Source organism: Ochotona curzoniae, unplaced genomic scaffold (genome assembly GCF_017591425.1).
Source record: "Ochotona curzoniae isolate NIBS_2020 unplaced genomic scaffold, NIBS_Ocur_1.0 contig_2692, whole genome shotgun sequence".
NCBI lineage: Eukaryota > Metazoa > Chordata > Mammalia > Lagomorpha > Ochotonidae > Ochotona > Ochotona curzoniae.
Genome location: NW_024465556.1, coordinates 10,161,668 through 10,177,429, shown reverse-complemented (window position 1 = coordinate 10,177,429; position 15,762 = coordinate 10,161,668). Strand labels below are relative to the sequence as shown.

The 15,762-nt window shown below is 35.9% G+C and overlaps 1 protein-coding gene across 1 annotated transcript in view; it reads left to right on the top strand.

Moving 5' to 3' along the window:
• RTKN2 (rhotekin 2) overlaps positions 1 to 12,905 on the top strand; it is a 58,550-nt gene extending 45,645 nt beyond the window's left edge. The window contains exons 10-12 of the mRNA XM_040975823.1: positions 2,766 to 2,931; positions 7,305 to 7,412; positions 8,577 to 12,905. Of these exons, the coding sequence (XP_040831757.1) occupies positions 2,766 to 2,931; positions 7,305 to 7,412; positions 8,577 to 9,109 (807 nt within the window). The 3' untranslated portion in view covers positions 9,110 to 12,905. The remainder of the gene's footprint in view (positions 1 to 2,765; positions 2,932 to 7,304; positions 7,413 to 8,576) is intronic.
• The last annotated feature ends 2,857 nt before the right edge of the window (positions 12,906 to 15,762 follow it).

Here is a 15,762-nt window from a genome sequence, read left to right as displayed (position 1 = left end):
CAGGTGTCTACCCCAGTGCTGTGATGGAGATTATGGTATCTGCTAGCTATTAGGCTAAAACCCTGCCTCAGAACTCATTCATTTTTACACTGTGATTATGAAGAATGTATAAATAAATGATCTGTGTTAGATAAGAAAGAGGTAGTCATAGTCTCTTTTTTTATTGTTTGTATATACATGTAGTTTGGGAGGAAATTTTCAGGATGATTAATGCAGACAATAGTGTGAACCTGTTTCTATCCTCACTGCTTCCACCTGTAATTATTTTGAAGGAAATCCTGGAGATCATTTTCATTTCACTTGTAAATATTTCAGTTGTCACGTAAGAAAAATTATGATTTTACTTATTTGTAGTTGTATGCAATGAGTAGATCATCAGAAATCCAAGCCCTGTTCACAGTTCTCAGTCTCTTCATTTTTTAGGTTCCAAAATAAGAGCCAGGCATTTCAGCCTGGAAGTTTTTTTCAGACTATTGATCTTTTGGCATTTACAGCTTTGTCTCTCACTGTCTCTTTCACAGGTTCTCTTCCCCCCTTTCTTCTCTCCCTCTCTTCTTCTCACACATGCAAATTATCTATTAAAGAAAGTAGATCCGAGTGCCTTATAAGAAGATGGAAAGCAGAACAGGTTGGACCACTCTCCCAGTCAAGCTTTGCAGCAAGTGTTTGAGTCTATGGATGCACAGTGAAGTGCACCTTGGAAAGATCTCAACTCTGATGCAACAAAGCTGATGCCATGTCTCAGCACTATCAAAACCAATCAAGTGACACCCTCAGAACACTCTTCCCCTCGTTAGTGTCTCTAAGGCATCATCCAATGACTGTTGCTCATCTCCATGTGCTAATGTAGTTTGACAGCATGAAGAGGTCCCATCCTTTTCCCCTTTCCCTCCAGCAGACACAGGAGTTTTGAGAGCTGAATCATTGACTGCTGGTGGTAATAAGCTCCTTGTTTAAATAGGTTCATTAGATGCATCTTTCAGCCATCTAGGACAGCTTATTTTTATATTTAAATAATTTCTTTTAATAATTTTATTTAAAAAAAAAAACGTATAAATGGATTTGCTGGCCATAGTCCCATTAGAATTCTCCAGACATTCAACATTTCTAGATTTCTACAATCACAGAATAAACTGTAAGAAAAGGTTACCAGTCCTGAGCTTAGTGGTGGTCTAGTTGTTCCTAGCTAACTTACTGTGTCAGGTGACAAAGATGTTTTCCTCTGTGCCTTTTGCATAAGTATTCTGTCCCAACAAACTATTTTCCGCACATTTTTTTAAAGACACCATGTATTTCAAAATATTGTGCACCAAAATAAGCTGTCTTTAATTCTGAAGTTTTTTTCTTAAATACCTTTGTTTGGTTATGTACTTGTCTGTATTCACCCATTTTTCAGGAACATGTAGCTCTACTTCCTGTTTATATCTGTAATACTATCTGCAGGTTTTACTGTCTTCCCTCTGTACTCAATGAAGAATTCTCCTCCTGCTGTTAACCAGCTTTCTGCTAGCCAAAATATTTGTACACTACAGTGACCACTAGCTCCTAGTAGCTAGTAAGAACTTAAAATGTGGCTCATTTAAAGTGACATGTAAGCATGTCATAGTAGAAAACATAAATGGAAATTTCAAGACCTAATCTGAAAAAAGAATATAAAATATCTCAATTTTTTACATCAATAATATGCTAAAGTGATGTCTTGGTTATGTTGGTTTACATAAAACACATTATTAAAATTAATTTCACCAGTTTCTTTTTTACATTCTGAAATGTGGTTTCTGAAAAATTGTAAATTACATATGTGGCTCAAATTGTATTTCTACTGAGCAGTAGTGCTTAAAAATAATGTGAAACTAATCGTTATACAGACAGCCAAATCCCTATCTTTGTATAATAGTTCTATCCGAGCCATTATTTGAATTCGAGCGTAAATTTCTTGGTCTACAAAACATGTAGTTGCTAGCTTGCCACGTAGCATGGTAGGAGCTGTGTGTTGCTTCTGTTTTTTGATCTACATGCAGGCACAATGTGTGTCATCAGGTGTCACACCCACAACCACTCAGAAAAACGGTTAGATTGTCAGTATAAATGGCATCGTTGTCTTGGCTGTACAGGGCTGTATTCAGCATTTAAAATGAAATAATTTTGACATTGTGAGGGTTATATTACTTTATGGATCTTTAGCTGTGAGCTTTGTAAATGAATATAGCATGTGAAATAAATGTTAATGAGGAAAAGCTAACTGTTTTAGTGCAGTAAACACTAACTTATAGTTTTACTGTGTTAGCTGATAACATCATATAGTACGCATGAATATTGGAGTAAGAATCACTTTACTGATTCCCCTGTTATATTACTCTTCAAAATACAGCTAACATATGATCAACATTATGGTTATGATATGCCATATTTATTTTATTGCAAATTTTAAGATGCTTATAAAAGATAGCAAACTCGCTTAAACTGAGATAAATCAAAACAGGTTATGTTTTAATCTCCTGTAATTTAGTGTAAGTACTAAATGTTACATGCTTTGAAATATTATTTGGTCTTTTAATATATGGCTTTCACTTTTTAAAAATACCTATGCTTGGGTTTGAATATTGAAAAATTCTCAGAATTGGATCTTTTAAATTTTCAAATGATCAGGGATAACATTGTAATTACATTTGGTATAAATATAGTAGCTAGGCAAAAAGAAATTGCTGGATCATTATAGAAACAGGCTCTTGAAACGTACCAATTTTTTTTGTCTCACTTTTTAGGAAACCAGAATTCGAGTCATGGATAAAGATGCCAAGAAAAGAATGCATAGTTTCTCTGTGATCAACCCGGTTTCTGGACAAGCTGTCACTCAGATTTTTACAGTTGACGATAGAGAAGATCTTCAGAAGTGGATGGAAGCCTTCTGGCAGCATTTCTTTGACTTTAGTAAGCAGATATTTAGATCTTTTCATTGTGTATTCACATAACCTGAGAGGTGGCACACAATACTACAGTATCAAACCTGTAATCTTACAGTTTATAGCAGCAATTTTTATATGCTTGAGAAAATGGTTGTGAATCATCAGTGCCCGGTGCTTTGTTCTCTCACCCTTCCCACTGCCTGTCCTATCGTGTGCCTTTGAATTCCCAGCTTCCCTTCCTCATACTCTTAAGTTCCATTCATCCCTAAAACAATCAGACCACATTCTTTCAAATAATAGATTTTTGGCTGCTTCAGGCAGTGTCTTTGATTGAAGGGATATGAAGCCATTTGAGGAACAAAAAACTTCCAGGATAATGATGTTCCAGAAATACTGAATTATTCAGAAGGAGCCTCATTTTTATTTAGCCTTCTGTTAACTTCATCATATTTGTTATAAAATCAACTTGCACATCATTCAAAGAGGTGTTTTTGTTTTTAAATACATATATGATTTTCCTGTTTCAATAATACTGTCCAATGATGTGGATTCTGAAAACAGTATGATAGTAATTCAATTTGATTCCAGTGTGTAAAACATAGGATTTTAATATTTAATTCTCAATTTAAAGCATTTAATCAGCCTGAAAAATACAAAAATGGTAGCAGTTTTTTTTTCTTCATTAGTGATAAATTTACACTGTATTTACTATCTGCAGTTTTATGATGGAGAAGTTTGATGAAGGACATTTCTGATCAAAGTAGGCCTACTGTCACATTTAACCTGTATCTTCTCTCTGTAGAATGCCAATGTGTAGAATTATAAAGTAGTGCCGTTTCTAAACAATGGAAAGTTATTTCTGCATCTCCTACTAATAATCCTAGAAAATATTTTAAGAATGCTGTTTCCTGGAACACCATGAAGAATTAATGCCCTCAGTGCTCGGGCTAATTTTTACAGCCCTGCTCAGATCCACGTGTCCTCAAGGATTACAGTCAAAGTCAGAAAGGAGGCATAAAGGGAGCCAAATGTACTGATTCCTTCTCATGTACCAGATGGCTTTGTTGATTCCTCGTAACATCCCTGGACATAGAAGTTATTTCCTTCTGCTCTACAGATGAGAAAACTGGGACTTGAAGAAGTTCTGGTTTATGGCGTTAAACTAGATGATTCCTTTTATGGTCCTCTGGTATTTTTTTTTTTGTAAGAACTTGTTTTCCTTAACTGCCATCTCCACACACTCAATACATGTTTAAATCTCTGCCCCATGATTATCAGCACGTGTTGTAGTTCTTTAGTTTAAACTTTCAGTGGAGGTCGCTTAGTGATGCAGAGGGTTAAGCTGTCACTCCATCACATCCCGTACTCTGGGGCACGGTGGATCATCCAACTGACCTGTTTCCAATCCAGCTTCCTGTGGGTGTGCCTGGGAGGCAGCAGTCGTGTTCCAAGCACCCGTGTGGGAAACGCAAGTGGAATATCTGATTATCGGCAGCATTGAAGAATGAACCAGCAAGTGGAGGATCTGCCATTCATTCTGGATGTCTCTGTCTCTTCTGTCACTATGCCTTTCAAATAAACAAATAAATCCTGAAAAATAAATAAAATTTAGGTGTGTAACTTAAAAGACAGCAGTTGTCGCTGTTCTGCAGAGATGGACTTGGTGCACAGAGCCGATAATAACATGCGTGGACTCTGACTGATGGTCGAAAGCCGAAGTTTATCAGTGGCATCAGACTTTATACACTGAGGGTCATATGAAATAAGGGAGGAGGTATTGAGCTTATCAACAAAACCCATCAACTGTTTCTAGACTTTTGTTTGGAACTCTTTTGTTTCATATATGCCACCAAACGTTCTCATTCACATGCTGTCCACTCAGCTGTTCTCGTACAAATGATACACTCAGTTGTTTTTCACACAAATATTATCCTACCAATCAGTAATCCTGTGCTCACTGACCTTCTGAGGTCACAATGTCCACTTACATACAGTTTCCCTTTTCTTTATGTTTAACTGCATTCCTAAATGCTATGGTTTTGATTCCTCCTTACAACAGACTGTGTTTAAGACTTATTTATTTGAAAAGCAGAGTTAAAGTAAGAGAATGGAAGAGACAGCCAGAGAAGGATCTTCCATCCACTGGTTCATTCTCCGTAATAGCTGCATGAGCTAGGGCTATGCTGGGCTGAAGACAGGAGCCTGGAACTCCATCTATGTCTGTCGTGTGGCTCTAGGGACATGGGCCCTTGGGTCATCTTCTGATGCTCTCCCAGTCCATTATGTTAACAGGAAGCTGGATCAAAGTGGAACAGCCAGGATTCAAGCTGGTCCTCATAGGGCTCACAGGTACCTCAAGCCGTGGCTATACAACCCGCAGCACAATACCAGCTTCCCAGAGACTTCTAATTTTTAGAAATTATTTTGGTATTTTATAATTCTTATGTGCTTAAAAATAAGAAGAGGTCAATGAGATAATAATGGTAGAACTTTATAGTGTGTGTATCAACTACTATTAGATGCTATTGTGTCTTCATTTTCTAGATTGTGTGAAATGTTATAGAGTTATAGTGAGGAATTGAAGGATGATAATATAATTTATTTTCAAATAGATAAGAAAGGGATGACAATATGGTTCTGCAGTCTGACTTCTTGATCTTTAATACTCTTTTGCATATAGAGAAGAGTAGTTCATATTGGTTCATGTAAGCATATTGGGCATCATGTATATCATTTATTCAGTGGCAAAATAAATGTCTCAGTTATGAAGTCTTGACCAGTGAACATACCACATTTGCACTTCTGCCTTCAGTAACTCACAAGATACTGTGACACTGTATTTCAGTTTTCAACATGATTAGAATTCCGCTATTCATTTAACAAGCAACTATTTTCATCCATCAATTTAGAGAAAATATTGTACTCCATAGCAATTTTTCTGAGAATATGCCAGGGAAAAGTTTGCCATTTTTAAGTGTTTCATGATTTTTCCATTCGATAAGGATTGTTTTATTTTCAGCTTCCAAGGGGTGAGGTTGCAGTGGGGGGAACTTACTATTATACATTTATCTTAAAAAAAGAAGGATAAGTTATCTCATGTCAGATCCTTCTAGATGTACAAGCTGGAGAGTAGCCTTTGAAGCCTTGTGCTTGGGAATTCATTCCACTTAATGAGCTGTCATGTGGATTAGTTTGAAATGTTTATTGTATTTTGTGTAGCAGCATACTAAAGCATACCAAAAGGTATGTGTGTTCCTAAACCATTTAAAGTGATACATTTAGAAGGTATGCATACATTGCTATTTTACAATGATATTACTTTCTATCAGAAACAGTAATAATGAATGATAATTTGACTAAATATGAAATACAGAATTTTTTTACCATGGAAAACAACCAGGTTGGATATTGAATGTGGGCACTGAGAATGTATGTGGATCATAAAGCAACCATGAAAGACACAAAGGTGTACTACAGTTACTTGTCTGCTGATGTGAGATGGGATGTTATGACTGACGAACCTCTACAACTTACATTTATAATATTAATTGGTTGACTCACTGTCTAGCACAGCAGACATGCTGGTGAACAATAAATATGGAAGGATTAAATTTTTTGAAACTATACTGGAAGAAGAGGGCTTAAAATTTTATTTTAATATTTAAGTAATAAAATTACAAGTTCATACTTTTAGATTTTAACGACATTTGCAGCAATTTATTCGAAACAGTCTTTTGTCTTACTCCAAATGAGTAATGACTTTAAAGTTTCTTACCTGAGACAAATTAAACTCTGCATGTTGAGTGATGTGTCTTTATGGTTACTGACCTTTCTGCTTTTAACTTAAAATGAGTGTTTTTTTCTAGAATTAGATGATTTTGAAAGGCATGGAATTGTTAAATAAACAGTCCTTGATTTCTCAAATAAAACTTTGAGTTAAAGCCATTTTTAAGAAACACCCTTCCGTGCATGGCTTCTCCTGCCACCTTGTAGGTAACTAAACTTGAGATCAGTTTTGCTTTGCACTGTCTTGAATACTGAATATTTCATTTAATGTTTAAAAGAAGAGAACCTCTATAAATTTTTTCCATGTTACAAATTTTCAAGTACCACATCACTATTTGTTGAACTAATGCAGTATATAGTAGCCTAGAAGTCTTAACTTAGAAGCTGTATATAGACTTCATTTTTTTAAATAGGTTAGCTTTATGTCCGGAATTAGACTCTGGGTAGTTCTAGGTTTTTGTGCAAGCTTCCTCTAGGCAGTGCTTTAATTCACTGCGATTTTTTTTCAAAGAGAAGAAATGTGTTGATAGCTATTGAAAATCAAATATATCTTTACATTTTATGTTTTAAGCCAGGCAGCCTTTCTTTTTTTTTTTTTCCTGTCTTACTTAGGCCAGTGGAAGCACTGTTGTGAAGAACTTATGAAAATTGAGATTATGTCACCACGGAAACCACCTTTGTTCTTGACAAAAGAGGCGACCTCGGTCTACTATGATATGAGTAAGTGGGGCTTGTGTTTTCTAAGCTGCAGGGTAACAAAAACAACATTGTCCATACTCAAGCAGCTTATTCTGCTGGCATTAAAATGCTAAAATTTTCAGAGCCTAATCAAAATGAATGAAAACAGACTATGATTATAGACTACGAAATTCATGCTTAATAGATGAAATAATACAAAATTGATGAATATGCATATTTCATAGTTTAAATGTTCAAGCTCAAATGATTTTAAGGCTTCGCATGAAATAAAGGTATTCTGAAAATAAATATTAGCTGAGTAGCTGATGAAACTTTTGAAAATACAACCCTACAGATTCTAAAATGTAATTGTGTTCAGTAATTTTTCTGTGTTTTATTAAGTTTACTTTTAAGCAATGTTACTTAGATGAATATTAGTGAGTGGAAGCCTTCATTTTGGGTCCAAAGAAAATTAGTTAAGTTTTCATACTTTGGAAAATTCAAGATTTCTGTACTTGGTATTATTCCATTTTCTCTCGCTCTGAACCGTGTTTATTTATCTTGGTGGGATCACATTACTTTCACGTGCTGTAAGATGTTAGATTTTTGAAAAATGGCTCATTTGGGTTGACACATTTTCTCAAGGAAAGCTTGACACAGCAACTTTATCACCAGAGTGAAATTAAGATTTCACTTCATTTCCCAGGATTTTTGGTTTTGTTTTTCCCCTCTCCCTTTTGCCCTTCCCCTTTCAATACAGACTTTGCTGGGCTGAGGAAAAGAATTCTGATCCCATTATAGAAACCCTGATATATGTATCAAAGCTTATTGAAAGGAATCTTACCTGAAAGTGAAATGGTCTCTAGTATTTAATCCATAGAATTTTTATAAGTGCTCTTGTAGCATCATTTTACTTATAAATGTTTGTATGTGTGTCTATTATACACAGGTATATGGTTTGTATCTTTACAATATCTATAATATATGTATCTTGTATATGTATAATAGCTTATGTATTGTGTGTGCATGTGCATAACCTGTAGTGTGGAGAACGATCTTGGTTTTTGGATCAGTTAGTATGGCTATTTTTATAAGTAGGTATTGCTTGCTGAAATCTTAAGTTTTTGATAAGTTTGGAAAATAGCAACTTATGCATATTATTTTAGAATTTTTTCCCTATGTATTTTTTTCTAAAAATTATTACAGGCATTGATTCACCCATGAAAATTGAAAGTTTAACTGATATAATACAAAAAAAAATTGAGGAGACAAATGGACAATTCCTTATTGGTCAACATGTAGAAACGGCCCCACCTCCTTGGGCCGCACTTTTTGATGGTGACCACAAAATGGTCATCGAGAAAAAGATACTGTCTCCTGCAAGCGAACAGCCACCTGACGGGAAAAGGAAAAAGAGACGAGCTCCTCTTCCTCCTTCTGATAAACCTCCATTCAGCTTAAAAGCACAGAGCAATTCAGAGCAACAAACACTGGAGGACAACTGGGGAAAAACAGACGTATCTCGGACTTCACCTTTAGATACCAAACTGTCAACCCTGATGCACCACATACAGAAACCCATGGCTGCACCTCGAAAACTGCTTCCTGCCGGGAGAAATAGCCTTCCTGACAGTGAGCAAGCAGACACTCAGACCAGCTGTGAAGCCAAGCCAGTGCCAGCCCCACGGCAGAAATCCATCAAAGACATTTTGGACCCCAGATCATGGTTGCCAGTATAGAAAACCTTTCATGCACATAGCGTCTAAAAACATCTCTAACTGTGAGGTTTAATTCAGGGATATTACAAACGTAGTATTGTGTGAAGGTAGAGGTAAATATGATAGTGATTCACATAAATAATTAATAAGCTCTTAGGTGTTGAAAGGCATTTTATATTGAAGAAAAGACTTTTTCTTTTCTTCTGATTTCAGAATATGAGTGATTTTCCCTGCAGAGGGCAAGAGGCAGTTTGTAGACAATAATCTAATTGTTGGAAGGGTTAATTTATTCCTAAATTAGTACCAGGCAGTGAATAAGCACTAGGCAGAAGAAAGCATTAAAATTTCTTTGGGGGAAGAGATTGTCTAGTAATTTAAAATGTGTTAAATGTGAGCCATATTCTCATTGTGAGAATTTTAATACTAATGGAATGTTTCAAAGGTTTTATTCAAACCACAAATTATAGAATCCGCCCAAGAAAATTTTCTTCTTAGCATTCTGGATTTGTCATCTCATGGTTCACTGGCTCTCTTCTATTGTTTAACTCACTAGTTTATAGGCCTGACCTTTTAAATTCCTGGGATAAATTTTGGAATATTAAATTCTTCATCTTTAAAGGGAACTTGTAATGTGCTATTCATAGTTGTTCCCTTGATGAGCCCTGAAATCCTATTGACATGAACTCTCATAAGTGAAGCATAACATCCATTAGTTTAGACAAACGGTATTGAAATGGCCTTAAAATCTACTTTTCAGTATGCGGCGCTAATCTCCACTATGACTTTGGAATTCAGGGAAGTGAGTAGCTCATTAGCACTTTAAAATTTATCTAAGGTTTATTTAAAAAGCAGATGGCAGATTCAAAAATATCCGGAAAATTTGCCCCGTAAAAATATTCAGAATTAATCCTTTTAGAAATTTTAATCAGTTTTCCTTTTGCTAGTAATAAGGGTCGATGTCTGCTGTTGACATTCCTCATTAAAAGTTATATTTTTACAATAATGACATTGGAATCATTTCCATAAGAGGTAACTTTCATACAGTTAATCATAGTGACCCAAATAGAATTATGAAATCAAGTACAAAATGAGTTAATTTCTTTTTAAAAAAAATCAATTTTTTAAAAAATAATAATGCTTCTTATAAACGAGAACAGAAAAGCTGAATTTTCAAATAAAACCGTAAGACAGTTTCCATAAGGTGTCAGTAATAGCATTAAAAATCTCCAATCACAGTGTACCCTCAAACCTCATTGCAAGAAATAAAAATATAAGAATTAAATTACTATCCAGAATCTAATCTCCAGAGATCTTTTTAAAAGCTAGTGAGAACTCTACTTGGATCAGAACCTACGTTATTACAAAATAAAATGAACACTTGACCGACCGAAAAAAAAAAAAAAGAAGCATTCATTTAAATGGAGTCTTTGTTATTTTTAGATAGCAGAGTCTTTTTTCATTTGTAGAGAGTGATGTAACTGCCAGGTTACTTTTGTGCTTGCCCAGTGCTCCTAGGAAGAATTGGAACTCTAGGGAGCAACAGTACAAAAGGTCTCTTGTGATTGGCCACACCATGACAGACATAGTGTTTGGTAAAAAGAAAACACTATATGCTCGCCTGATGGAATTTAGAAGCAGTCCCGTGTACAAAAACCTCAACACCAAAGCAAAACAAACCAAAATAAGATTGATTTTTTTTTTTCCTAAATAGAAGACTCATACATTTCTGTCAGGCTTGCCATTTCAATATATGATATACAAAAAAAAAATCTAAAGGGTATTTTTGAGTTATTTATTTTTTTAAATCCCACTGTTACCTTTAATGTTTGTGATGTCTTTACCACTAAATTATGGACGCAGATGATGCTGCCGGCCAAATTGTTCCTGAAGCTGGAATTTAAGCATTCTTCCCCACCAGCACCTAAATTGATGCCTTGCTTTGTGACAAACCAATATTAACATTTCCAAATTGTATTCTTGTCATTTCTTTTCATGGAAGTTGTACAAGAAAGAGAATATATTCACAGAGATGCTGCCTAACAGCTGTGCCCTCCGAGGGGGACTTTGAAGAGGAATGAAGGCTTCTTGCTGGAGCCCTTAGGGGAGGCCTTCGGGGGCACCAGCCCAATCCTCCCGCACCACACCGTTGCCCTGACTTCCAGAGGCCTGTCCCAGTGTGTGTTACGGAACCCCTCAAGTCCATCTGGAGTCCTCAGATGTGCTTCCTGGGACCCTGTGGTTCCTTCTGGGCTTGACCCTCCACAATCCCCCATAGAGAGACATAAGCATTGTTGTTTTTGTTTGTTTGTTTCTTCAGTCCCTTTCTACCTTCCCTCTCCTTGTCCTCTACATTCCTTCCATCACGGTTGAGAAAATAATCTAAGAATACCGAGCTAAACATCGTCAAAGAGTTCATCAAAGGAAGTGTTTCTCGGTTCCTAACCCAGAAGTTTGTAATTCAGAAATATGCCTTGTGATGTGAAAGGCATTTCAGCTCATCATGAGCTGGTTTTTCACATTTCCCTTTTGTCCCTTTTGTTTTCTTTTGTATTAAGACACCAAAACTTGAAGAATTAACTGTCAGATCTTCATAGTGATCACTGGAATACATAGCATAAAAGTCTAGATATCTTATCATTTTGATGAGCTAAAGATAATATTCAAAGACAATTGCAGTTACACATCAAATTCTGGGATATAAATTTCTTATAACAGCACTATGATAATAATATTTGTCATGGCTACAAGATGGTCTTTTTATGGTAGAAGGGCAGAGAAGCATTTCCTTCATTACAAATGTGTACCTCCCAAAGTAAACAGTCTTCCAGAAGTATCTATCAGACATGCCAGCTCTTGCTGAGTTTTGTTAAATCCACCTTTGCTGTCTACAGTGCCCCCTGACTTCTTTTTAAATGGATGTGAATGTACATGGGAAACCGAATCCATTTATTATAAATGCCTTATCTTCACCCTTTAGGATCCTACTAAATTTATTTTACCTTGTCCTATTTGTTAGAAATGGAAGCTGCCCTGACTTAGAGACAGCTCATATAAGATAGGCTAAGCAGTCAAGTGTTTCTGTAGGCTCATATTCGCTACCTCAGCCACCTACTGAGAAGTTAATTAATTCAGTCCAGAACCAAGTTATAAGGCAGTTTGGTGCAATTCATGTTAAATGCCATTTGAATGTAATCACCTGTGTTACTCAAAATGAAGAACAACCATGCTAGAGAGAGACTACTCTGTGTTATGAACAGGAAAGAAAAGCTTTTGCTGGGAAAATATCGGTCCCTCAGGTCAGAATTTATCAAAACCTGTTGCCTTTGAAAACTAAATTATTGAACATGAATTAAACTTTGAGGCCTGTCTGTCATCTGCTGGTTATCTTCACTGGCCATGGAGTCTTAAGCTGTAATAGAGATTGAGGTGACTTTACAGACCTCCAGTTCAGAAGCAGCACTGTTTTTAAATGTTTGCTTGCTCACATAATCCTGGTTCACTGCTAGTGATTGTCATATAACAACTCTTTTCTCTGAATCATGTAGTTTCTTAGTTAAACTCCAGGAAAGATGTAAGCTTTGAGTTTTTAAAAACACCTGATTTCACCCTGAAAAATATAGTGGAGTGTATTACTTTCTTGGATGTGCTTGTATAATTGGAATTATTTGTAATTTTATTTTTGGTTAAATATGGGTCAAAACTCTGGATTAAAAAGTATCAATTATTTTCCGCAGACACATTTTTTTAAAGTATCAAGGATATTTTCTAAGGAAACTCAAGTCATGTGATTAAAACTTCTTTATTAAAAGATGTGATTCCTGAAGACACTGTCTGATATTTTCCTTAGTTCCAATTCCTCCCTACATTAGACTGACAGAAGTACATAGTGTAGTTGAATGAGTTGAGTCAGAGGAGCTTGAATCAGAAAGACATAACTGGTACTCAGTATAAGACCAATATTCTGGTTGCCCTGATTTATTTAGCATTTACTAAAATGTTTTCATATAGTACTACTTCTTGAGGTATATATAGATGCTCTCTGGAAAAAAAATATCATTGATGTAACTTTATGTTTAGTTGAGTGATCCAGAATTTCCCTCGAGTTTAATTTGCTCTGATGATAAATTAGGTACCTAGGATATTCAGTGTTAGCTGTAAGGAGACTTCTGATTTTAATTCACCTCCTTTAGTACTTACTTTATTCCCATGGAGCACCTTGGGGGAGGGGAGAGGAACAGTTCTGCCTCCAGTATGCCTATTTCAGTATTTTATTTCTAAATCTACAATATAGCCAGAAGTGCTTAATGTTTCCTTTGAGGAAAAGACGTCTCCTCTCTGAGAGGTCTACTAATCAGTTTTCTAAGATAATCAAAGGTTCTTATGGTTTAATTAATGATATAGCAAAAAATTATTGCAGGCCTATTAATAAACATTTTTCTTTATCCAAGTATCGGACTGAATACAAATCCTGACATGTTTGATAATAAGGCAGGATCATTTCAAATCGTACTGCAAGTTAGGTTTTATATTGCAACCATTTGCTTTTGAGAGATATGGGTGTCTTTTGATGTAAAGGAGAGGCTAGCTTGAAAAGATCTTGCACATGTATAATGACGCTATGTCACAAGCATGCTTCAGGACATCGCCATTCATTGTTGGGCTGGGAATGGGTGTTTGGTTTTTTCTTGTTATGCTCCCTGTGCCTCAACTGCCTTTCCTGCCTCACTGCACTTCCTGCTTTGAACCACAGGCAGCCGGCTGTGGTTGGCTTCTTAGTCGCAGCATCTCTGAGTTCACCAAGACCTCAACCCTTCCCCACCTAGGCACAGCACATTCCATCTTTTGCACCTTCTCTATATTTCTCTTTGAATATCCTCAGCCTGTGTATTCTTAGATTCCCTTATATATTAATTTTGTGAATTTGTCCCTTTCCCCACAAATCACAATGACTTCTGCAACTTAAAACTGCCTTTCTTTATCATCACACATTTCATCAGATGAGAAGTCTGAGCAGGCTTGGTTGAGTTTGCTGCTGAGGATTCTGGCTGTTGGCAGAAGCTGGTGTCTTCTGCGTGTAGGACTAACTGTTGGCTGATGGTCATTCTAACTTCTAGGGACTGCACTTCAAGGCCTTGTCTGTGTTCTCCCCTCCAGTCTACAGAGCCAACAGTAGTGCATCTAAGCTCAGGGCTGCAAATGTGCTTTTTCTCTTTGGTACCTGTTGTTTTGCTTTTATAGGGCTCATGAGATTATGCCCCAGTATAATCTTCATTTCAATTGATTTGGAGGTCCATTGATTTCTAGCCTTAACTGCATGTGGAAAAAAAAAAACCTTTTGTATTCAGTATAATCACAGATGTATTATCCCATCATATTTGTACGGCCAGAAAGGTTGGTGTCGCAGTATATGGTATATGGTAATAAGAGTGAATACAGATCCTTGGATATATAATATATATAATATATTGTGTCACATGTTATTTAATCATTGTCATACCTCTGATTAGCCCCATTTAACTTTTGTAGAGAAGCAGAAGGCATGCCTGGTGTCATGCTGTATCATAATTGAGGATGATTTCTGTAATTAGATCTGAATTAAATTCTGTCTCTGCCATGAGTTGGGGCTGGCATTATGAATTTTTTTAAAGCTCACATCCTTTGTTTTTGTTTTTGTTTTTGTTTGTTGCTTTTTTAACTTGTAAAATAGAAATGGTACTTACATAATAGAATAGTTGTGATTATTAAGTAAGATAAAGCATGTAACACCTTTGTTCCAGGGCCTGGCACTTAAGTCTTGTCTTATCTTTACAATATGTCATGTGTGAAAAAGGGGAGAGAATATTTCTATTCTTGTGACTAATTATGGTGACTTAAGATCACTTACAACTCCTTCCCCATTTTAATTTTTTTTTCAGTGTAAACATATTGGGTTTACAGTGCATACAAAGCTAGAAAATATCTAGAGTGTGTCTAAATATTTCTTGTCCTTTCTGACTAGTACTCCATATTTGACCCTGCTGGGGCTTAGAAATCAAAAGAATGCCTGTTCTTTTTTATCCTAATATTCCTTTTTACGTGTATTAAAAGTGATACTGAATAATGGGTTCTAGCTTGCCAAAGATTTATTTTTAGCCCTGTCTATAAAAGAATACCTGTTCTTGAGAAGCTCATATTCAAATGGGTAGGACCATCCCTGTTAGAAAATGTTAAAATGAATTACTGTTTGACCTGCCCACGTTTGTCTGCAGACATACATTTTAAATGATCACCACCACTAGGAAATTCATGTTAAAAAAGACTAAAGAATATGTAAAATAATTTTGAGTAATTTAAAAGAGTGCATTCAAGTGCTATGAAAGATCAGTGAGGAATATGGGAACTCTTACAAAGCAATGTTTCCATAAATGCAAAAGGCAAAAGGCAAAAGGCCTTTGTACCTTTTCAAGAAAGCTAAACATTATAATATTGTGTATTCTAAATGCCTTGCAAAGATGTAAGTACTAATTATAATGGGATTTTTCAAATGTAAGAATGAAAATCGAATTGGACAATTTATCCAGTGAAGTTTCTAGAGGAGTTTAACTCTAAAGGGAGATAAGTAGTCATGGAAGCTGTGGGAGGAAGTGGCTTGGATAGGACAGTTGGCTAAGCAGGAATGGGGTGAGCTTATTGCA